We start from the raw sequence: 25,194 nt of genomic DNA on the forward strand, positions 1-25,194 counted from the left end.
GCAATGAATGATATCCTAAATCTTGTCAATTAAGATATTTGTAAAGCACTCTGAAAATCTTAAAATTATATAAATGCTGGCTATTAGTTTATTGTTGTCTTCATTAGTATTCTTAACTTTTGCCTGTTGAGATACTATTTTGTAATTCCCCCAGTTTTAAGATGGAGAGTGAAGTTGCTGTTAGGGGCAGTTGGATGAGAGAGTTGCTGGATAGGCTGCCTTCCCCACTTGGAGTTTGTGAGTTGGGGGAGGTGGGCATAGAGATAGCAAGAACCTTGGAGATCAATTGGAAAAAAGCCATGAGGTATGCAGTAGAATATGATTAATCTATTGTAAATTGTAGTCTTAAATTGTTGCCTAGGCAAAGAATGAAGGAAAATTGTTGTTTCTTGGTTTCAGTGTTAGAAATATAGTTCCTCAAGAAATTTTGCTTTTGTACATAAAAGGAACACAAAAGTAATTTTGCTAGGTCTACTGAGAAGTAGGTAAAATGATAAAGCTTTTTTTGTAACTTTTTTTAAGCATAAAATTTCATTGTGTGTTATAAGTTATGTGAGATAAAAACTATACTGTTCAATTTTTTCTTTCTTTCTTTTTTTTTTTTTTTTAAACTTTTCAAGTTGTTACCCTTGATTTGATGGATTCCTCCTTCAATCCTGAGTCCAAGAAGTATAAAAGAGCATCTTGGGCCTTCAGTGAAAAGAAACCACTGAAATTCAATTTCCTTTTGGCTTGGCATCATGAAGGTATTGGGAATTCATTGTGTGATGATATTGTGAAGTTGAAATTCAGTTGATAATTGGAGGGATCAGCTGAACATTGAATAGAGTTTCAGTTCTGTGGTATGTGTATTGGGAGGGAGCAGGGAGGAATTTAAATTTAGTTGGGGAAAAACAAACCACATGGGATTTACCACAGCTCTGCCTCCATGGTCAGGAGAAGAAATGCTTCCAGTGCACAAAGATTATTGCGGATTATATATTACAGGCAACTTTTCTAGTTAAGAGCCTACGCTGCCCATCATTCAGTCTAATTTTGTGTGGGTTATACATTTGTGTAGGTGTGGCTGATAGGTTTCTTAAACTGTGGTCAGTCATGTCATAGAAGATTCAAGTTATTCTTTAATCATTGGATGGGAACCAAGGGTTCTCACTCTGTTTCTGCCTTGCGTGTCTGTGTGGCATAAAGTATTGCTGTCTACAACCTGCCTTTGCTCCTGGAAGACCCTTTAGGATACTATTTATTGAATCATGGAATCAAATCATTGCAAGAAATTTCCTTTTCCTCATCATGGTTAATAAACAACAATTCCTGGCCTCTAAAAAAAAGAAAGGGGTGTTAGCAGCTGCTAGACTAAGCTTCTTTGATGGGTTCCTGCATCCTATTCCCTAACATTCCTTAATTGTACTATCTAAAGCACCCTGTGTTACCAACCTTTATGGCTTACCTTCCTGTTCGTTATATGCCACTTACTATACAGAGTTTTTTTCCCCCTCCAGAACTATATTTCTTCAGTGTGTCTCAGCTAGGAAAACATTCTAATTAAATTAGAATTATAAATTTAATGTATAATCAATAAAAATATAATATTTTCATTTTATAATTTATGCATTATAAATTATAAATTTTATTAATATAATAAAAATTAAATAAATTAAAGCAAGTAAATGAAATTCTGCTACAATATCAATAACAACCCCATCCTTTCCCACTGTCCTCTTAATGCCATTCTAAGTGATTTCTAATGGGAGGAATTTCAGATAATTATGTGGGGAAATACTTTTGAATAGGAAACTTTCCATACATTTCATTAAGCAGCTTTCGCCTAGACTGAAGGGAGGACCAGAAAGGAACTCTTCATCCTGAGCTCTCTCCTTCCACTTCCTCCAAAAGATTCCTGAGGCAATTATATGGCTATTGAAATAGGGGACTTTGCTGCCTTCCCAGCCAAGAATACCCAAAGTCTGCAGGAATCATTTGGTCCAGCCTGTACTTGATATCCCTGATAAATAGTTATCCAGTTACTGTGTGATGAAGAGTTCATTGCCTTCCAAACTTATTCCCACTGTTTTAATGTTCATGCTTAGGACTTGTGTTTTCTTATTCTAAACCAAAATGGACTTGGGTTTGACTCATAGCTCTGCTCCTTACGGCCTCAGGCTTCAGTCTCCTGTATATTAAGGGGTTTAGACCAGATTCTGAAGTTCCTTTTAGCTCTAAAGACTATGCTTCTCATGTTCTTCTGCACTTCATACCTTCTCCTTTGAGAAAACATTCTTAGTGTTAGTATCTAGATGATGATTTGATGTGATGTGCTTTTAAATATTTAAGAAAGACTGCTCATGAAAAATGCAGGTGGTCAGAAAGCCCCAAGGTGAGGATCATGGAAGTCCTTGGGCAGGAAACGGTAGGGGTACTCCTCAGCATGGCTACAGTATCCAGCTATGGACAGTCCAGGCCCAGGGGCTCAAGGCCCTGCCAGCTTGAGATCCCAAACAGGGGCCAAAAAATTCAGTGCTCCAAACCTCAGAATGCTGATGGTTCTGCCCCCCCCCCCCCAGCAGGTAGGAGAGATCAGTTTAGGAAGCCCAGGGAAAAGACCAGATAGGGTGACAAGTACAGCTGGGTTGTAGAGTCTGATCCTGGCACAAAGCTTTAATTCAGGAACTATAGCTAGACAGATGAGTAAATAAATAAAAAATTCTAACCATTATCAAAAGTTACTGCACATTTAGAGATCTCCTAAAAGAAGGAGCAGGTAAGTTTATAACAATAGCAAGCAAAGACTCAAAGAAAAAAAAATCTATTTTCCCCAAGGAATACATGAATGCCTTAAAAAAAAAAAGTAACAAACAAAAAATGAAATAAAAGCTCTGGAGGCAAGAATTAAAAAGAGAAGAAGTTGCTTAGAATAGAAATGTGGCAAACTTTACCCTAGCAATGAGCTGCTTGAAAACTGGAAGAGACTGAGGTAATTATGAGTCATGTCTCCAGAGGTCCTATGAGGAAGCATGTCCTGATTGAGAGGTGATGGCTGAAGGTGCAGAAAAAAGCATCACATATATATATTTGCTTAGGGTCACTGTGTAGATTCATTTTGCTTGACTATGTTTGTTGTTACGAGGATTTTCTTTCATTTTTTATTTGTAAGGGAGGAGAGAGCTCACCATGGTGATGCCAGAAAAGCATTTTTAGAAAAGAAGAGAACAAAACAAAGTTCAGAAAGAAGTATAGACAAGCAGGATTGTTTGATAGTCATGAGAAATTTATTTATTTTGTAAAAAGCAAATAGTATGGAATGGTGATTTATGATTTCATATACAAACTTTTTTGCATTCTCTACATGTAAGAATGCTCTTTTTTTGTGTTTAAATTGAATAAAAATTTAAGTATTTTTAAAACTTAAAAATCTCGTACACTGTGCCATGCTATATCTGTTGGAGACTTTGCATATAGTACTTACTTAATAAATATTTGCTGAATTATTAGTTAGTCTTTGATTTTCAAGGCCATTTGTTTGAATAAGGACTTTAGTTTTTATTAGAACCAGCCCCCAAACCTAGTTTTCTATTATAAAATTTAAGGCTTATGGAATGAAAAACTTTAATGTGACCTCTCTAAGCTCTTAGACATGTTCCCAAACAAGAAGGCTCTCATTTGCTGAATATACTCATCCAATCCCCTCAGAGTTCCTAGTTTGTTTTGGGACTTAACTGGGAATGGCATGTTTTTTGGCATGTTTCCAAACATGATTTTTGGAACTTTGGGGAAAAGACAAGAAGAGAGAAAAAACTCCCATCCCTAGCTAAGCGTGCATTCTCCCAGCTCATCAAAAGTGTGCTAGTCCGGTGTGAAAGTGATGCTGGCCAGTCTGTGATTAGCCTTATTTTGAAGAATAGTCCTTTCCATCCAGACTCTTTATTTTTAGGTTCCTGAGGGCAGGCAGGCAAGCTCTTATCTCTAGAACTAAATTATGTATATAGCTCAACTATCCATTGTTATTGATTTTTAAATGCCAACTTAAATGCCACAACAATACTTTGTGATTTGTATTCCTGCTATGTTTTCTTTTAAGGATAATCTTGAAACCTATCTCTTTGTGTGACAGTGTGCTGTATGTGAATTATGAATTTTATTTCACTCAATCTAAATTGCCATGTTAAGCACGTAATTGGTTTATCTAGCTTGGCATGCAATATCAGCTGGATTTGAAACTCATTTCTAGAGAAAGTGAGAAGAGGAACAGTTTTCTAGAGTCCAATATGGAGCTCCTGAGCAAGATCTTAATGGTTTTGAATACAGACCTTAGGATATTTTTTAACCTTTCTCTTCAAACTTTTTTCTACGTCATTCAAGAACACCAATAGAATTGTTTTGGTGGGATGTTGTTGTACTTAGTGATTTTAAATTGACATTTTTCTAAACGATGATATGTGGTGTGTTTAAGGTGCAGAACAGTCAAGAGTGATGTCATACTTTTCCAAATACCAAATTCAAGAGCATCAGCCAAAAATAACATTTAGCACATTGAGAGATCTTCAGTGTCCAGTGCTGCAGAGTGGAGAACTTGAGGGGAAGCCTGAAGAATCCTGCAGTGCACCAGAACTGTTTGACTGGCTTGGTGCTGTCTTCAGTAATGTAGAGTTGTAGGTATCAAGAATAGTTCTGCTCTTATGTGGGGCCTTCTCTTAAAAAAACAAAACTGCTCTTATTCCATTGGATGATTGTGTAGCAAATGCCAATATATAGTTTATGTCTCTCTCTCTCTTTTTGTTTTGTGGCAGAAATAATCAGTCATTCAGTTTTGTATCAACCTATTGCTGTCCTCAACCAAGTGTATTGGTAGAAAAAGCTTATTTGTGCACAATCACTGGCTTCATAGTATCTGAGAAGATATGCCTGTTACTGGAACAGCTGTGGTGAGAAAAAATTTGTCTGTGCAAATGTGTTGTTTTAATGATCTCTCTCCTGGACCTTAAATCTTATTGCTTAGAATTGTAGAGTTGCCTCTCAAATGCTTTTTTTCCTTCTTTTGGTCTCTTGAGATAGTAATATTGTCATCTTAAATGATATTCTAGAATTAATATTAGGAATAGTTGTGATGAAATATCTTATTTCTTTTTGGAAAAGAGAACATAAAAATGTTTGTTGGAAGCGAAGTATTAATTTTTTTTAGGTAAATTTATTTTCATGACATTCATTTGCTGCTTAGTAGTTACACTGGTAAGCTCTATATTCTATTATATTTTACTTTTTTAAAATAATTGTTCAAGGGGCAGCTAGGTGATGCAGTAGATAGAGCACCAGACCTGAAGTCAGGAGGACCTAAGTTCAAATCTGATCTCAGACACTTAACACTTCCTAGCTGTGTGACCCTGGGCAAGTCACTTAACCCCAATTGCCTCAGCAAAAAATGTTCATTTGATATTAATAGAGATGAAAACTTATTGTATGCCTGCTACAGTAAGTGTTGGTATGAAACATACTCATCATTTCAGGTAATAGTAATAGATTCAGGTCACTTGTTATTAGAGTTATCCATTCAATACGCTTATTCAACACTTGTATGTTATGTGTTGTGCTAGGCACTAGTATAATGAGGCTAAATAAAGCACTCTGCTTTAATAAATAAAGTCTCTGCTATCTGGAGTTTACAACAAAGAAACTTGCTACCTAGTGTACTAGGTCAATCTAGCAAGCCTTGTTCAACTTAGTTTTTATTTATCAAGACAGATTCCCTTAATATTTTTTTTTGAATTTTAAACATTTATCAAGTTTATCTTTTGCTTTTTTATTCCAATATGATTTCTGTCCTCTCACTCATGTTAGCATAGTACTTTAATTCCCCGTAATAGAATTGTATAGACATTTAAAGGAGGAATGATGAGGTCTCATTGTTTCAATTTAAAAAGTGTATATAAACATAGCAACAATGAAGTCTGAATGCCCAGGGAGGGGAACGATTACTGTTCACTTCACAGATGGCTCATTGTTAAATGTATTTCTGGCTGAGTAGGGTAACTATTGGAGTATGTTTTATGTGTATTATACCCATTTATGTTTTTTATATTTACAGAAGGCAGCAGGAGTTTAATGAGCTTCTTCTTAGTGCTATACTCTAAAGTTAGCATTTTGATTTCTTTGATCAACAAATTCACTGGTTATTCTACATGGGCAAAGAGGATTTTTCAAATGTTCGTATTCCTTCTTTATCTCTCTTTAACTAAAGCTTTTTTCCCCTTTCTTTTAGTCACTATTTTGATGACCCAAAGTTAACTCCTTGGGTCTCCTTGTCTGTTCAGGGCTTTGCAGACAGCCCTGTATCTTGGAGAGAAAATGAACATGGATTTCGAAAAGGAGGAGAACACTTGTACAACTTTGTGATTTTCAACAATCAGGACTACTGGCTTCAGATGGCTGTGGGAGCCAATGATGACTGTCCACCATGAGAATAAAGATACTTGTGATTTTTTTTTCCTCTGGTACACTTTGGAAGCCTTCATTCCAAGGAAGTTGCATATTTAGGATGTTTATATAACATGATTTGTTTTTATACCAAGACTGATGTTTTGTTTTGAGGTGTTGTTTGCTGTGGTGACCAGAATTTTCCCCCCACAACATTTTTAAGCTAATTTCAGAGTTTTGGGATAACCTGATGAAGTGACTGCCAGTTATTTTGTGTTTTTGTAAAACGTCTAATGCTAGTGTTGCTTCTCTGCAGCTGCAGCAAGCCAAGACTGCGAGCTGCTAGGCCAAGGGCTGTGTAGGACAATGAACTAGCAAAGCCCTGCAGCTTGTAGAGAACCAGCTCTCTGGTTTGTTTGTGTGAACTGAGAAAAAGAAAAGATGAGCTAAACCCCAGACCCTCATGTCTCAGGCAAGTCGGCCAGATTCAGCACCTCTTGATTTAACTGGAGGAAACAGCCCAAGCACCAATGAGATCTATTTTTAGATACACTGTATGGTTGTGATTGGTGATCCAGTGATCAAGGTAAACTCCCTTTTGATTTGGTTAAAAATGGCCAGTTGGGTATGAGTTGATATTCATTAAAGCCAGAGATGAAGTTTTTTCTGCAGCTTCCAAGATATGCAGTACTGATTACAGCAGAAAGATTATATTCATCCAACACAGAAGTTCTTAACTCAAGGTTTGGGTATTTGTTTTTAAAAAAATATTTTGATAATAATACTTCAAAATAATTGCTTTTCTTTGTAAACTTATGCATTTTAATAGTATTTTTACCCTAATCACATGTCAAAACAATTTTTAGCATTCATTTTTACAAGACTTTGAGTTCCAAATTTTTTCCCCTTACCCTCTCCACTCCTTTCTTCCTAAAATGGTTATTTTATATAGGTTATACATGTTATCATGTAAAACAGTTCCATACTAGTCACAATTATGAAAGAAGAAACAGATCAGAAGGTAAATAGGATTTTTCAAATTCTTATTCCTTTTTTATCACTATTTAACTAAACCTTTTTTTCAGCAACTATATGACACAATGGATAGAGCATTGGCCCAGAAAAATCCAAGTTCAAATTCAGCCTCAGATACTTAACACTTGCTAGCTGTGTGTGAGTTAACCTTGCCAAAAAACAAAGAGAGAGGAGAGAGAAAAGTATGCTCTTATCAGAGTCATCAGTTCTTTATCTGGATGTGGATTGATTTTCCTTATCTTGGGTCATTATGTTGCTGAGGAGAGCTGAGTCATTCATAGTTGATCCTCCCACAATGTTGTTGATACTGTGTACAATGTTTTCCTGGTTCTGCTCATTTTATTTTGCACCAGTTCATTCGAGTCTTTCCAGCTTTTCCTGAAATCTGTTAATTTATTATTTCTTATAGCTTGTTCAGGCATTCCCCAATTAATGGGCAACCCCTAATTTTCCAATATTTTGCAACCACAAAAAGAGTTGCTATAAACATTTTTGCACATGTGGATCCTTTTCCCTCTTTTATGATCTTTATGGTATATAGAACTAGTAGTAGTATTGCTAGGTCAAAGGGTATGCAGAGTTTGGTAGCCTTTTGGGCATATTTCCAAATTACTTTCCAGAATGATTGGATCAATTTACAATTCCACCAATAGTGCATTAGTGTCCCAATTTTCCCATATCCTTTTCAACATTTATCATTCTCCTTTTTTAGTCATATTAGCCAATCTGATGGGTGTGAGGTGTTCTCAGAGTTGTTTTAATTTGCATTTTTCTAATTAAAAGTGATTTAGAGCATTTCTTCCTATACCTATAGGTTTTGATTTCTTCATCTGAAAACTGCCTGTTCATATCCTTTGACTATTTATCAGTTGAGGAATGGCTTGTATTCTTATAAATTCAACTCAGTTCTCTATATATTTGAGAAATGGGACCTTTATCTGAGACACTTACTGTAAAAATTGTTTCCCAGTTTTCTTATTTCCTTCTGAGCTTGGTTTTGCACAGGTTTTGTTTGTGCAAAAGCTTGGTATTTAATATAATCAAAATCATCTATTTTATATTTTGTAATATTCTCTGTCTTTTCTTTGGTCATGAACCTCCAACTCAGTTAATTTCTCCTTTAAGAATTTGTATGCTACGCCATTTGGTACATATGTTTAATTTTGATATTACTTTATTGTCTATGATACCTTTCAGCAAACTGTAGTTTCCTTTCCTTTTGAATTAGATCTGTTTTTGCTTTTGTTTTATCTAAGTTCAGGATAATTTCAGGATTGCTACCCCTAATTTTTTTTTTTTTTACTTTTGCTGAAGCATAATAGATTCTGCTCCAGCCTTTTATTTTTATTCTCTGTGTAAATCTCTGCTTCAAGTGTGTTCTTGTAAATAACATATTGTAGGATTCTGTTTTTTAATCCTGACTGATATCTGTTTTCATTTTATGGGAGAGTTCACACCATTCACCTTCACAGTTATGATTCCTAACTGTATTTCCCTCCATCCTATTTTTCCTCCTGTTTGTCCTTTCTCTCTCCTTTCACCCTTTCTCTCCCCAACAGTGTTTTGCTTCTGCCTACTCCTTCCCCTGATCTTCCCTCTCATCTGTAAGTTTCTCCACATACTCCACTTTATGCATTTAAAAATACTCTTCTGAGAAAGAGTCCATAGACCTTTTCACTAAATTGCCAAAGGAGTCCATGACACACAAAGGTTATTTTTAAACCTTCCTTCCATTTAACTGTTAACCATTCTTCCAGTTTCTAATAAAGCAAGCATGTTTGTCATTCCAATGACTGTAATTTAAAGGAAATTGGGACCATACTTCGATTGGGAATCTAGAATCACATTTTAAAGCTGGATGTCTCATTAGAAGTCATCTTACCTGAATGTTGGAGGGGATGTGGGAAAACTGGGACACTAATGCATTGTTGGTGGAGTTGTGAACGAATCCAACCATTCTGGAGAGCAATCTGGAATTATGCCCAAAAAATTATCAAATTGTGCATACCTTTTGATCCAGCAGTGTTTCTATTGGGCTTATATCCCAAAGAAATACTAAAGAAGGGAAAGGGACCTGTATGTGCCAAAATGTTTGTAGCAGCCCTATTTGTAGTGGCTAGAAACTGGAAAATGAATGGATGCCCATCAATTAGAGAATGGCTGGGTAAATTGTGGTATATGAATGTTATGGAATATTATTGTTCTGTAAGAAATGACCAGCAGGATGAATACAGAGAGGCTTGGAGAGACTTACATGAACTAATGCTAAGTGAAATGAGCAGAACCAGGAGATCATTATACACTTCGACAACGATATTGTATGAGGACATATTTTGATGGAAGTGGATTTCTTTGACAAAGAGACCTAACTGAGTTTCAATTGATCAAGGATGGACAAAAGCAGCTACACCCAAAGAAAGAACACTGGGAAACGAATGTGAACTATCTGCATTTTTGTTTTTCTTCCCAGGTTATTTATACCTTCTGAATCCAATTCTCCCTATGCAACAAGAGAACTGTTCGGTTCTGCAAACATATATTGTATCTAGGATATACTGCAACATATCCAACATATAAAGGACTGCTTGCCATCTAGGGGAGTGGGTGGAGGGAGGGAGGGGGAAAAAATCGGAAAAGAAACGAGTGCAAGGGATAATGTTGTCAATATAAAGTAATCATTAAATAAAAATTTAAAAAAAAAAAAAGTCATCTTACCCAACCTCACCAAATCACTCTCACGTTTTCTCATCCCTGAAATGTTACATAAGATTATTTCTGAGATTGTTTTCAGTTTTAGATTTATTATTCTACAATATAGAAAAATTCTGTCAAGTCCATAAAACTCTAAATTAACATTTATTTTTGTTATCTTTAAATGTTTTTCCAATTACATGTAATGACAAATTTTAATGTTTTTTAAATTCTGAATTCCAAATTTTCTCCCTCCTTTTTTCACTCCCCCCTTTAAGACAGTAAGGTTTGATATGGGTCATGTTGTGAAAAAAGAAACCAACCAAAAGGGAAAAAAAAAAAGTGAAAATAGTATGGCTTTGATCCACATTCAGTCTATCAATTCTTTTTTTTGGATGTGAACAGCATTTTTCATCATGAGTCCTTTTGGAATTGTCTTGGATCATTGTATTACTAAGAATAACTATGTCATTCATAGTTGACCATTGTACAATGTTATTGTTTCTGTGTAAAATGTTCTAATTCTGTTCACTTCCTTTTGCATCAGCAAGTCTTTCCAGGTTTTTCTGAAATCTGCCTTAACATATTTTAATATTCAGTAACTTCAAAGCAAATTTGGTATTAGGAGAAGGCAAAAAAAAAAAAGTTGGAATTTATTATTTAGGAGTAAGAAATAAAAGAAACTAAAGACTGAAAGACCATGCAAAATCCTCACACCTGTTTATCAGTAATATTGCCTTCAAAACCAAGCATAGTGACCCATGACTTAATTATGCTAATAGGGAGGCTAAAGTTGGTGGATCTCTTGAGCTGCAGAAGACAAAAACTGATCAGATTTCTACACTAATTCTAGCACCAATAAGATGAGTCCCAAGCAAGGTGGGTTGCCTAAGGAGGGGCAAATTAGCCCAAGTCAGAGATGGAGTAGTTCAAATTCCCATGTCTATCAACAGATACTGAAGCCTATGAAAGATCACTCCATTACCAACCTGAGTGAAATAGAGAAGCTCAGTCTTAAAAAAAAAAAAAGGGAATGATGGGACAGGTGTGGAACAAAGTTAATTCCCCCCCAAAAAAAAGATGTAAAATTTATTAAATCAGGAAGTGGAAATCCTATCAATCAACTGTGTAGTCTGGTCTTCAAATTTATAGACAATGATAAAACTATCAATTTGGAAGAATAAACGAAAATGAGAAAATGCAATTAAAATAATTCCATTGTTGTCTGTTTAAATATATTGTTGATGCTTATCATTTTCAAAAAAGCTTAATGGACATAAATCAATTGACACAACAAAGAGATCAAAAGAGCTAAAGAAAAAAAGATCTCTAGTTCCCATGTTTTACACCTTCATGTCACTGAAGTCAAACAGGTATTGGCCACACTCTTGATCATCACTGCTAAAGGTTTAATTGCTGTAATCAAGGTTTAATTGCTGTAATCAAGAATGGCTTTTTAGATAACTACCTATCATTCTATATTTCTTTAAATGGACACTCACTGCAGCAAGACAGTTCTATTTTTCTAATTGATCCACTTCCCCACAGTGGATGTTTCAAGCCTTAATGCTTATTGTTTCAAACCTTGTGCAGCCTGTTTGCCTATTACCTCAACTGGGATTGTGCTTCAAACACAACAAAACAAATTACCAGAAACAAAACAAAACAAAATACCAGAGGCCATTTACTATGAGCTTCTTCCTCATCACAACTCTAAATATATATATATATTAAAAAAAAATCCCTTAATTTCATTCCTGATTCTCTTTTCCTTAACTCTTTAATAGAGGTGAACATTTTTTTTTTGATGAAGGTAACTATTAATTTTTGAAGTGGACTTTTTTTTTTAATTAAAGTTTTTTACTTCCAAAACATGCATGGATAGTCTTCATCATTCACTCTTTTTTTAAATTATTTTTTTTATATTTTATTTTATTTTATTTCATAATAACTTTATATTGACAGAATCCATGCCAGAGTAATTTTTTTACAACATTATCCCTTGCACTCGCTTCTGTTCCGATTTTTCCCCTCCCTCCCTCCACCCCTTCCCCTAGATGGCAAGCAGTCCTATATATGTTAGATACATAATTCACTCTTGCAAAACCTTGTGTTCCAAATTTTTTCTCCTTTTCCCCCACTCCTTCCCATAGACAGTAAGTAATCTGGTATGTTACACATGTACAGTTCTTCTGTACATATTTTCACAATTATCATGCTGAATAAGAAAAATAAAATCAAAAAGAAAAAATGAGAAAATAAAATGCAAGCAAACAACAAAAAGAGTGAAAACACCATTTTGTGACTGTTCCCACAGTCCTCTCTGGGTGTAGATGGCTCTCTTCATCACAAGATCATTAGAACGGTCTGAATCATTTCATTCATGAGAAGAACCATGTCCATCAGAATTGATCATTGTATAGTCTTGTTGCTGTGTACAATGTTCTCCTAGCTCTGCTCACTTCACTCAGCATCAGTTCATGTGAGTTTCTCCAGGCCTCCTGATCATTTTTCATAGAATAATAATATTCCATAACATTCATACACCATAACTTATTCAGCCATTCTCCAACTGATGGACATTTACTCAGTTTCCAGTTTCTTGCCACTATAAAAAGGGCCGCTACAAACAGTTTTGCACATGTGGGTCCTTTTCCTTTTTTCATGATCTCTTAATTGTCAAATCCAAGTTTCCCCCTTAGGCTTCGTCCTTCTTGGTCTCTCTGAAGCATAAGGCCTGGCACATAGTAAGTATTGACTAATTAAATATTGATTTGGCCAACAACACTTGTTCTCCTTGCTAAACAGATATACGAAAAGAACATGGCTTTTTAAAAATGTGGTATGATTACTGAGACAAACTTTTCTTCAACGGAATCATTTCATTTAGAATCTAATATCACAGTACCCAGTTTTCGACATAAGCAGAAATGCTACTAAGGAAATCAAAGATAGAAGGAAAAGCTGTACATGAGAAAGATCTGTACTAAAACTTACTGTTTTCATTGTGTTGAAGAATTGATTTTCAAGATTTCTGAAAGAAGGGAAGATATCAAGTTTAAAAAAAAAATTACAATGGACATTATTACTGCCTCTTCTCTCACCACAAAAAAAGGCAATTAAAAAAATTAATTATTGAAATTGTGCCTACTTTCCCATCTCTACATTTTTTCCCAGAATAATTTATGTAGAACTGATGCTAAGTGAAATGAGCAGAACCAGGAGATCGTTATATACCTCAACAACGATACTGTTTGAGGATGTATTCTGATGGAAGTGGATCTCTTCGATAAAGAGAGCTAATTCAGTTTCAATTGATCAAGGATGGACAGAAGCAGCTACACCCAAAGAAAGAACACTGGGAAATGAATATAAACTGCTTGCATTTTTGTTTTTCTTCCCGGGTTATTTATTCTGAATACAATTCTCCCTGTGCAACAAGAGAACCATTCGGTTCTGCATACATATATTGTATTTAGGATATACTGTAACCTCTTTAACATGTATAGGACTGCTTGCCTTCTGGGGGAGGGGGTGGAGGGAGAGAGGGGAAAAATCGGAACAGAAGTGAGTGCAAGGAATAATGCTGTAAAAAATTACCCTGGCATGGGTTCTGTTCATAAAAAGTTATTTAAAATAAAATAAAATAAAAAAACAGAATAATCTATGTAAATATTAGGAACTTTTTAATGAAATTATGTAAAGAGAACAGACAGGCTTTCACAAATGATATTCTAAGGCAGCTTTCATCTTTAGTCACAAATGACTGAAAGGTGTAAAGAATGCAATATACCCACAGCGTTCTTTGTTTATTATAAAAATACATTTGAGTCAGTAGAGCCAAATTCTCTCCTAAAGGCTCTCTCTCTTTCAATAAAGTGTCCTCACTACATATGTTAAAACCATGAAATTCCTTGTAAGATGCAACAACAAAGAACTTTATTTAATTCTCTGATCGTAAATGTCAAGCAAGGCATAAAGCAGAGAAATATATACTCACCGTAGGTATTTGCCACTGTTATGGATGATGTCCAGGACAGAGTCCAATTGGAAGAAGGGCTCACTGTAAATGGTGACATTGAACATTGCAGAGCCCCCTAAATGAGATTCACAGTCACTTAAGAGAATCCAGTATAGGATAAAAAAAAAAAATGGATGAAGAATGTCTGTTGTTCTAACTATGGCTTTCAGATCAATGTATAATGCAAAGAGCTGGTCTATTAGTACATATATCTCAGCCAAGTGCAGCTGAAGAACAATGAACTAGGCCCAGCATTGAATGGAAGAAAACAGGCTAGATTGCATTTGGGAAATTGTGCAGTGCTTTTTAATGATCCTAAGTCTCTCTCTGAAGCAAAAACCATCTTTTACAATAGCAATTTAATTTGAGGGGTACTATATGACTAAGAGTGATAGAGTACCAGAGTCTTTCAAGATTTATCATTTTGGGTTACTCACAGGTCAGTGCAGAATTGTATGGTAGGATTCAGCAGCCTGTAGTAAATTTACAGCAAAGAATTGCACGAGAGAACTCTACTGCTAAAGAACAAAACTGCCCTCCCCAATGTCTGCTATGTGGTTCCCTCTTAGCCATCTATCACAATCTACCCCTCCTGCAGTGTACCACTCCACACCCATCCACCCCTTTCACTGTGCCCTGTTACTCATACTCTATACTTAATAAACCTCCTCATTTGAGACCTCTTCCTTTATTTTTCTCCTTCCATTTTCTGGTACTCATCACACCAGGCTACTTCTGAATAGTATTCCATTCCTGGATATTCTTTCTATCTACTCAAATACATCCCCTTCCTCTTACCTCCAAACTCCCAGTTCCAACCAACTGGTCCTGATAGAGGAATTAGAATAATGGTTCCTCACAATTCCAGACATCACTCAACAATATCTCCTGTTTTAAAGTTCACTATATGTATATATCACCCAATATGGTCATTGCTGGCTATTATCTACTGAACTCCAAAAAATTTTTTTTCTCTTTCCTCAATGAATTCAGTCTTTTCTGCCCAACTCCTGCCCTCATTTAAGGGACTTTAATTCATTTTTACATTTCCTCAGAATGCCTGACTTTAGCTCCCCCAAGTCATCTATAAGAATTGTGTAGATAAGGTTTTGTAAGAGTGAATGTTGAAAATATGTATATATTTTGAAAATAAAAAGCTTTAAAAAAAGAATTGTGTAGAATTATTTTCATTTTTGCCTTGCTAAATGTTAACTGTATTCTGACAAAATCAAGATTAAAATACACACATACACAACATATACACATCAGTTTGTAGGCTGCATCTGGGATAGATGAAAGTAGATAAATTTGAATTAGGAAAAGAATGGCATTACAGATCTACATGGAGCAAAACTATCAAAGGAGAGTTTTGAAGGAATCATAAAATACAAAAACCATTTCTTTGTGCTCCACGTGTTGATCATGTGGAAACAACATGAAATCCTAACCCACATATATATATATGGAGTTTAAAAAATCGGATTGTTTTTGAATCATTATAGCATAACTTGGAGGCACTTTGGGACCAGAGAAACCGCTACAAATTTGTTCTGTGGAATCTGGATGAGGGAAAACAGTGAATGTCTCCTTTGGTTACAGACTCACTGCTGTATTCATCATAATGAACAGATAAATTCAACCTATTAAGATGGAAGCCAAGTGCTGTATTCCATTTCTAGAGAAGTGGACAGAAGCCAAAGGAATGGCTGACAGATGACTTGTCACCTCCAGCCACGAATGAGCAAAACATGTTCTGTTTTGGCCTGAAACTAGTGTTCCCTTTTGATTTTGAAGGGCTTAGGAAGCGTTTCCCCAATGGCTGTGTCTGCCCTTTATACACAAGATTCAGCAACTTATGCTTGTTTTGTTCTTTTAGTCTGAATGGTTTTTATTGAGCATCTGTTGTGCTGCTCATGCAGCTCTGCAGCCCCTTTGCCCCTTCTGTTATCTATTATAGTGACTAGGGTGCTTGTCTGATCTTATCTCCCAGATTGCAAGCCCCTGGCGGGCAGCAACTGCATCTAATGCCTCAGTTGCCCGATTCCTGTGTGTGTTCTAAGGAGATGTTATTATTTTTATTTTAATATTATTTAATAAAATATTATATTTAATATAATAAAAATGATAACTAATTTATATAGCACCTCCTATGTGCCAGTCCCTGTGTTAAGCACTTTACATATATTATCTCATTTGATCCTTACAATGACCCTGGAAGAGGTGTGTGTGTATACTTTGTATACAGAAACAATTTCTCCTACATAGGACTCCATAGCCCATGGACTAGGGCAGATAGGTAGAGTTCCAGACCTGGAGTCAGGAAGGCTCTTCTTCTTGAGTTCAAATCTGGCCTCAGGTACCAGCTGTGTGACCCTAGTCAAATTACTTGATCCTGTTTCCTCATCTGTAAAGTGAGCTGGAGGAGGAAATGGCTCCAGAATCTTTGCCAAGAAAACCCCAAGAGGGATCAGAAAGAGTTGGACCCAACTGAAAATACTCAACAACAACAAAACCCAGGTATGCAATCTCTTTTAATTCTTTTTTTTATAAAATGAGTTTAATGGTCTTTAGACAAGAAATAAGAAGGATTTATTGGTATTCTTAGTTGGATTACTTTTTTTTTCTTTCCTACCTGTATTTGAAGAAGAAAATAATGTTAAAACAGAAACTCCGTCAAAAACATCTTCAAGCATCTGGATGCTTTTTCCTTGGGGGTGGAAGGGCAGTTAAAGATCAGGTATCTGATGGGGAGTGTCTGAGCAAGGACCAGGGTGGAAAAACTACTTCTGAGGCTCTCTCTCAAGGAAAATAGGAAGAGAGAATTATATTCCTTCAGCTAATTCCAGCTAATGAGAAAAGTTTGAAGCCTTTCCTTTAAATATAACTTGCAACTGGTTCTTATTCCAGATAACAAATACTCTGAGTTTTAGGAGACTCTGCTCTTAGACCAAGGCAGCTTAACATAGCCTTCAGTGTAATAGACCCAGATAATATAGATAGAGTTTAAGAATGGGAGAGAGGTATGTATAATCTCTGCCATCTATAAATAACTATTTATTTGCCATGGTCATTTTTAAAGAAAGAAAAGAAAACAGATCTGTATTTCTAGTTAGGGAGGAAAGGAAGTGGGTATGATACTACATCATGAATAGAAAAATACCTCTTTCTTTTATTTTTCTGCATTAAACTTGTAAGCTGGTGCTCTTAAAGAGGTATGGAGGTGATCTTGAGTTCTTAAAGGCTATGCCAGCTGGAAATAAGCCCTGGCAGTCAATTTATTTACTTTCTATGTACCAGGGGCTACACTAGGTCTTGGGAATAGAAAAATAAAAGTGAAACAGAATTTACATTTTATAGGAGAAAACAATATGGACATATGTAATATGGGACTCAACTTGCAGCAGGTGCAGATATTTTTTTTTTGTTTGTTTGTTTCAGTCTTTAGAGTATTGCAGACTTTGACTTCTGATCCATTCATACACAAAGGCTTGATGAACCTATTTTATCAAGTAATGTAGCTTATACTACTAAATTCATCACATACTAGATGAATGACTGAGAGGCTTTAACTATATGGTGACAAAGAATCTTCTGGTAGACTGAGGAGTTAGAACTGCTGGTTCATAAGTTGCTAAACTGGAACTGACCATACACCATATTCCTCCATATCAGCTCTTTTTTCCTTCTTCCCATCAGCAAATCATGTGTGCCATTGAGAATGGGGAAAGGAGAGATGCCATTATGTATCCTTGAGCACCTGGTGACTTCTTTTTTTAATATTTCTTATAAAAAAGTTTATTTTTTTAAAAAAGTTTATTCTTTTCTGAATTTAGGCAAATGAATATTCCAAAACGAAAATGACCAGGAGATCCAGCAGAGCCAACAGAGGTTCTATCAATGACTAAATTCAGTAGCAGATAATGAAAAGACAGTTTCCTAAGAATGTCCTAAGACAGATTTAGGGATTGTGACCTCTTGTGATAGAGAAAAATGTTGGCTATGTACTCTGATAAGACACTCATCCTTAAAGCCCCAAAAGAAAAAAAAATGACTTCTGGGGCCAGGAGGTATAGATCCCTTGGCCACACATTTTATCAACATGTGTGCTTCATCATTATTCAACAAGTCTGACCCTACTTTCCCCAAGGATTTTGTGTGTGAATAAATTTCATTTTGAAGGAATTGTTTTATTATGACTGATGTTTAATACCTTCTCAGTAAATCCATTTTCTAAAAATTAATAGAGTTGTACTGGTAGGTTAATAGTAGAGAACATACTATATTGGGGCCTAGAAGCTACAGTATTAGAGTCCAATCTTCAGTATTTTCCGTAGAATTCTGAGGATCAGCTAACTAAGCAAAAAAGGTTTAAAAACACTTTTTTTGTGGTATCAAGGTAGTGGAAACCAGTGTCCATTGATTGTGGAATGACTGAAACACTTGTGATGTATGAATATAATATGAAATACTATATAGAATGATTATACTATGAAATATAATGAATATAGTATTAAATAAGATGAATGTAAGGAATTCAAAGAAACATGGAAAGATTTGTATGAATTGATTAGGAGTGGAAAAAAAAGGAAAACCGAGAAAAAACATACATGCTGACTATAATAATTATTAACCAAAAAAATCACTACAAAGAAATAGAAATATAAGTAACTGAAAAAATCAGTGAAGATCTTGGAAAATAGATAACATTCTCTACTCAAGATAAAGAAGAAAGGAACAGAGTATTGTTTATTTTGCCAGGCCCAGTCATAATATTATCAGATATTTTGATTTAATTGTTTTCCTTTATCATATGAGGGAGGGGTTCAAAATATGGACTGAATAGACTGGATTTGAAATGACTCATGTAATGAGAAATAAAACATTTAACAAATGAAAAAATAAATGCAAAGGGATTATGCCTAAAACTGCTTAAATAACCAAGAGCTGAGGTAATCAAGCTTAATCTCCACATTGACTTTTGAAGGACACAACTAGGAATTTTTTATTTTATTTTCATTTGTCCAGCAAAGAGAAAAGCAGCATTCCTTTCAAGTAGCACTAAGGGCACAAAAGAACACTTCCCCTATTCTCTTAACTTCAGTAGGGCCTCAACACAAATGAACAAACAGAAATGCATTGAATATGCACTTTTTCAAAAGAAACAGCCCTGGCTCAAACTCTCCTAATTGAGGCTCCTTGCCGTAGCTACCATGTCACCATGTTGCAGTACTAAGAAAGAACACTGCTGTCTACCACTCCTTCAGGGATAATCAACAAATGCTTGCAGGTCACTCCCTTTTACAGATCCACAGTCAGCAACTCTTCTGGCTCAGAGGCTAAAACGAGGATTGCTTTTTCATCCCAAAACACTCTGATGTTTCCCAGCTGTGGCCAAGATGCCAGCCCTGGAGCCTGTGGAGTGTGCTCCAACCCAAGCAACCAATTTCCTTAAGCACAAGTGAGTAGTGACCCTGAAAGAGAAAAAAAGAGTCCGTCCTAGTGGCTACCTAAAAGATAATCACTTGTTGCCTATTTGGATCTGCTTCCTGCAATGTTCCTTCTCGGAGTAAAAGGCAAGCCAAAGACTAGAAATTCGACCAAAAAAAATAATAATAATAAAATAAAATGCCTCAACTGAAAGGACTAAGAGAAACAAGAAATGAGAAGAACCAAGAGAACATTGTATAGAGTGACAATATTGTTTTTTTTTTAAATAACTTTTTATTGATAGAACGCATGCCAGGGTAATTTTTTACAACATTATCCCTTGCATTCACTTCTGTTCCGATTTTTCCCCTCCCTCCCTCCACCCCCTCCCCCAGATGGCAAGCAATCCTTTACATGTTGAATAGGACAACAATATTGTTTTAAGAACAACTCAAAAGTTGCAAATAAGTCATTTTGACTATCACAAATATCCAAATTAACTATAAAGGACATATGAAGAAAAATGCTATCTGCATCTAGAGAAAGAACTAATAAGTAGAAGTATATATCAAATAATTACATATGTGTAATTATTCTATATATTCTATATTATTATATACACACCTATTTGGCTCTAAAGATAGCCATCTCTGGGGGTAAGGAAAAAATTATGTGACAATTTTATGATATATTTAAAAGGAATAACAAGTTGTATATATTTGCAGTGTTTTGAGCAATCATCTTTTTTTATTATACTCTGTTATGGAAATATTGGTTTTATTCCATGACTTAAAAATAAATAAAAATTTTTAAAGAGTTTAATCACCAACAATTTTAACATGGACCAATAGGGATTGCTGCAAAGTGCAAGTTCTTTCTCATTGAGCTTATGCAAATCCATTTCCACAGAACCAATAATATGCATGCCCAGACCTAAGAGAAGTGGTCCAGGTAAACAAGCAAGCAATTTCCTTTATCATTTCTTATATATTCATAGTTGCAGTTGGATTTGTTTTAATTTGTTTCAAATCTTCTCATTTTTGTTTTCCTAAATTCCTACTTTCTAGTTTCCTAATGCTTTAACAAATTAATCATCCGACTCTTACACAGACAGCTGGGTCAGAAAGGGTTCCCACAACATTAGCCTGGCATTTTCTGTCTGGTAAAATGTAGAGTTTTATTCTTTGTCATTGTTGTTGTTGTTTGTTTTTTTTACCACAAACTAGAAGGCTAACAAACTTTTATTAGTTTCTCTTGAAAATGCAGGAGAACAGTGATCACTTAAATTGGTGACACATTTGCACTCTGCAAAACAGGAAGGAAGTTTCCTGGATAACAAACATATATAACTTTCTCCATGATAATCCTTCCCTTAAAACAAATTAATTAATTGATCCCATTTCAACATATGCCCTAATACCTCAAAAAGTTGTAATTGTTTTTGGAGAGATAAACGCACATATATATTTATAGGGGTGGGTGTATGTGTGTGTGTGTGTGTGTGTGTGTGTGTGTGTGTGTGTGTAGTTTTCCCTCTGAGGCAATTGGGGTTAAATGACTTGCCCAGGGTCACACAGCTAGTTAACATCAAGTGTCTGAGACTAGATTTGAACTCAGATTTTCCTGACTTCAAGGCTGGCACTCTGCACTGCACCACCTAGCTGCCCCCAGTTTTATTCTTTATAATGTTATTCAGAATTAGCCAAGTCCAGCTGTCTCAACTCTTTGAAGAAAATATTCATGACATCCAGACTTCTGTATAAGCTTTAGGTCTTTTGTCTCTTTGATTTCTCCTAATATATTTTTCAACATGTCCTTATGTCCACTATCGAAATCACTGAATATTAAAATATATGTTGACTTGATTTGGACGATCTTCATAGAATGTTTCTACCTCATCTTCTGCAACAGCTGTTCGCATGTAAACTGCAATTATCTTCAGAGTGACTTTTTTGTTGTTGTTGCAAATGTTTATTATAATGAACACTTCAAAATATAGCATCACTCAAGAATGTCATGACATGATTTCCTTGTCTTTGGTTACGCAACATAACCAGCTCCACTAGTTTTTTTTTTTTTTTTTATTTTCCTCTAGACCAATCTGAGAAATTGCTCAGCTGAGATGACCTTTCTTTTCTGATTTCACTTAGTGTCAGAACTGATATGACCATCATCCCTCCACTCACTCACTGTATAAGGAGATCCTGTTTAGAATACCTATCAGTAGGAATAGAGAATCTAAAAACTGTATCATTCTTAGCACATTTGGCTCCTTTACTACCACTATCAATAAGTCAGCCAATTAGCATTATTAAGTGTCTACTACATGACGAAAAGTACAAAGACTAAAAGGAAACAGTCCCTATCTTCTAGTAGCGTACATTTTATAGGAAAACAACATGTACATACTTGTTTCACTGGTAAATACATTGATGATTATAAGCAAGCAAAATGAAGTAAATAGAGACATCCCAATAATTTTGTATAATTATCAAGCAAGAAAGATTATCTTTCTTGCTTTCTGCTTTGGGATTTGGTTGAAATCAGTAAAATATGGTTTGGGAAAACAAAATTCTTAACTATTGTTAAAAATCCTACCAAAATGTTTCAGGAGAGCAAGGGATTAATAGAATGCAGAAACACAAACCAAATAGGCATTAAGTTGGAGACAGAGACAGATGGGACTATATTATATCAAATGAGATCGATGAATGGAGAAAGCCCAGGACTGAGGAGTCAGGAGTTTCTGATAAAAGTTTAATTTAATTGTTCTGACTTCAGGAAGGTACCAGAGGAGTGATCCGTTTACCATGACAGGTAATGGCATTCTTACGCTTGCCATGTGATCAGCCCAAATCTTTTTCTATTATGAATTTCCCTGATATCTTTTACCTGTTCTTCGAAGTCCCTCATTGGTTATAGGTTGCAGGCCCCTCCCCAGGCCTCTCCACTGCCCTCTGGGCTATTCATCTTTAATTTTTCAGAGACTGCCACGTTCCACATCTCTCAGGGATGGTATGCCAATAGAATATTGGTATTAAAAGATGAACCTTTGTTTCTAGGAGAAGCTGAAGGTGATTAAAAGAGTTCTGCAATATCTGGGAGACAATCCAGCCTGCTTTCCTTCTTTTCAATTCTGGGCTTAACTTGTCTATTTGTACTTTAGTCCTCAATATTCACAGTGATAGACAAGCTCTATAGATTATCTAGTTTAGTATTCAATCAACTCCAGTGAGTCCCTGTCACTTCCAGGATCAAAAACAAAACCCTCTGTTTGTTATTCAAAGCCTTTCATAATATTCTCTCACCCTACCTTTCCAGTCCCCTTACACCTCATACCCTGCCCCCCCTCCCCAATAATCTGATCCAAGGCCATCGATGTTCTTGTTCTTCCTAGTACAAGATACACCATCTCTCAACTCTGGGACTTCTCCCTGGCTGTCCCAGCTGCTGGAACACCCTCCCTCCTCCACTTTAACTACTGACCTCCCTTACTTCTTTCAGATCCCAGCTTTTGCAAGGAACATTTACCAGAGTCTCCCTCTGTTGATTATTTCCAGTTTATCCTGCATATGGCTTGTTTGTACAAAATTATTTATAAGCCTTCCCATTAGACTGTGAGTTTCTTGAGACAAGGACTAATTTTTTATCTTTAATTCCCCAAAACTTAGTTCAGTGGTATATCATAGGCATATAGTAGCCACTTAATAAATGTGTATTGATTGACTGATTGATCAGATCAAATTCTCTTATATAGTAGGAAATTTCTTCTAGGACCTTCTATAATGTTTGTGGTCTTGATGAAAATTGACTACGTCAGCTCTGGATCCTTCAGCCACCCACAGGTCCCAGGCAATGGAACAGCCAACTTTTCCAGGGACAGAAGGAGAAAAGAGAAAGATGCACTAGATAGTGCATCGATCCACAAGTTCATGGCAGCAACACTCCCTCCCTCAGGTTGTAATTTTACAACATCTTCAAATCTGGTGTTAATTTTGACCCTTGTTCTAGTAAGTCAGTAACCTGACTGCATAAACAGCTGATTCTGAAATGATTCTTATTTTATCAACCAGTCATTTATTGTCTGCTAAGACAGTATTGATTTGTATTACACAGTAAGATAATATTGATTTGTATTAGATAGTATAGAGAGTCTTTAGGAAGGAATAGCACCTCTGGTGTGGGGGCTTGCCAAGTCTTTTCAGGGCTGTTCATCCATCTTTGATATTCACCTGTCTCCCAACTCCCACCTGTGACTCAAGAAGTTGTCACATCCTGTAAATCTCAGCAGGGCCTAAATAAGATTGAAAGTAATCAACAGCTCCAAACTCATTGGCGAATTGCGGGGTGTCTCCCCCAAGCGTGTGAGGATTTCCCCTAACAAAAAGCACAGATAAGAAGAGTCTGTTCCAGCGGCCATGAAGGTGGCTGAAGCAGATGCAATGGAGTCTTCGAGCTTGGTCAGAGGCCCCAAGAGTATCCATTGCATCCTAGGCCATCGCTGGTTATTTTGACTTTTGTAGACTTTGGTGATTCCAGGAGAATGTGAGACTGATAATTTTGTGAAACTCTGTTTCTCTTAAATCCAATTAAATCCACACTGTGATACCATTGATTCTCTTCGAAAATGAAGCAACAACAAGATTAGTTAATGTTGATTTCATCTTTTATGATGTTTGTTGCTTTCTAATTATTTGTGATATTTAGTAAGTTGGGGCAGTGAATAGAGCACTGAGACTGGAATTCAAATTCAACCTCAGGTACTTATAAGTTATGTGATCCTGGACAAGACACTTAACTTATCTTTGCCTCAGTTTTCTCAGCTGTAAAATGGGGGAGGAATAATAGCATCACCTACCTTGTTTCTTGTGAATATTAAATGAAATAATATTTATAAAGTGCTTAGGACAGTACCTGGATTGTAGGAAGTACCATATAAATGCTTATTCCCTTCTTTCTGCTTCCCTTCCCATTGGCCTCTTTCATTTTCTAAATTGAATATAATGGAAACCATTCAAAATTTGAAATGAGAAACTGGACTTAGTATTCACTATTCTTGCTGTTCAGTTCTTTGATCATATTTGATGCTTCATGATCCCTTTTGCAGTTTTGCTTGGCAATGATACTGGAGTGGTTAGTCACTTCCTTCTCCAGCTCCTTTTACAGATGAGGAAACTGAGACAAACCAGGTTAAGTAACTTGCCCAGGGTCACACAGCTAGACCTGAAGCTGAACTTGAACTCAGTCCTAACTCCAAATCTGGCTCCCTAACTGCCTCCTATACACTACTCTGTTATGTCACTTCCATTCCATTCTAGTCTATACATTCAGTTCAATGAACATTTACTCATACCAAGTCACACTGATAAAGACAGGCAGCCTAAATGACTGTCCTTTTCTTTTTAGAATGTCACAGCGATATGATGTACCATGTCAGTTCTATCCTTTGAGGCTTTATGCACCTCAGTCATCTCCCTACTTCATTTTTACTAACATGCACTTGTGCAGGTCTATATTTTAACAGCTAAAAAATTGAATTCTGGTTAATATCTTTGGAGAGGTAAGACAGATAAGCAAACCTAAACATTGTGTCTTTCCCCCTTTTTTAATCTCTT

At 35.9% G+C, this 25,194-nt stretch overlaps 1 protein-coding gene across 1 annotated transcript in view; it reads left to right on the forward strand.

The window, feature by feature from the left end:
* The window catches only part of RPP40 (ribonuclease P/MRP subunit p40), a 29,270-nt gene extending 17,665 nt beyond the window's left edge, over positions 1-11,605 (forward strand). Inside the window, exons 5-8 of the mRNA XM_051970741.1 lie at positions 621-746; positions 4,448-4,646; positions 4,785-4,919; positions 6,251-11,605. Coding sequence (XP_051826701.1) covers positions 621-746; positions 4,448-4,646; positions 4,785-4,919; positions 6,251-6,449 — 659 coding nt within the window. The 3' untranslated portion in view covers positions 6,450-11,605. The remainder of the gene's footprint in view (positions 1-620; positions 747-4,447; positions 4,647-4,784; positions 4,920-6,250) is intronic.
* Positions 11,606-25,194: the final 13,589 nt, after the last annotated feature.

Source organism: Antechinus flavipes, chromosome 1 (genome assembly GCF_016432865.1).
Source record: "Antechinus flavipes isolate AdamAnt ecotype Samford, QLD, Australia chromosome 1, AdamAnt_v2, whole genome shotgun sequence".
NCBI lineage: Eukaryota > Metazoa > Chordata > Mammalia > Dasyuromorphia > Dasyuridae > Antechinus > Antechinus flavipes.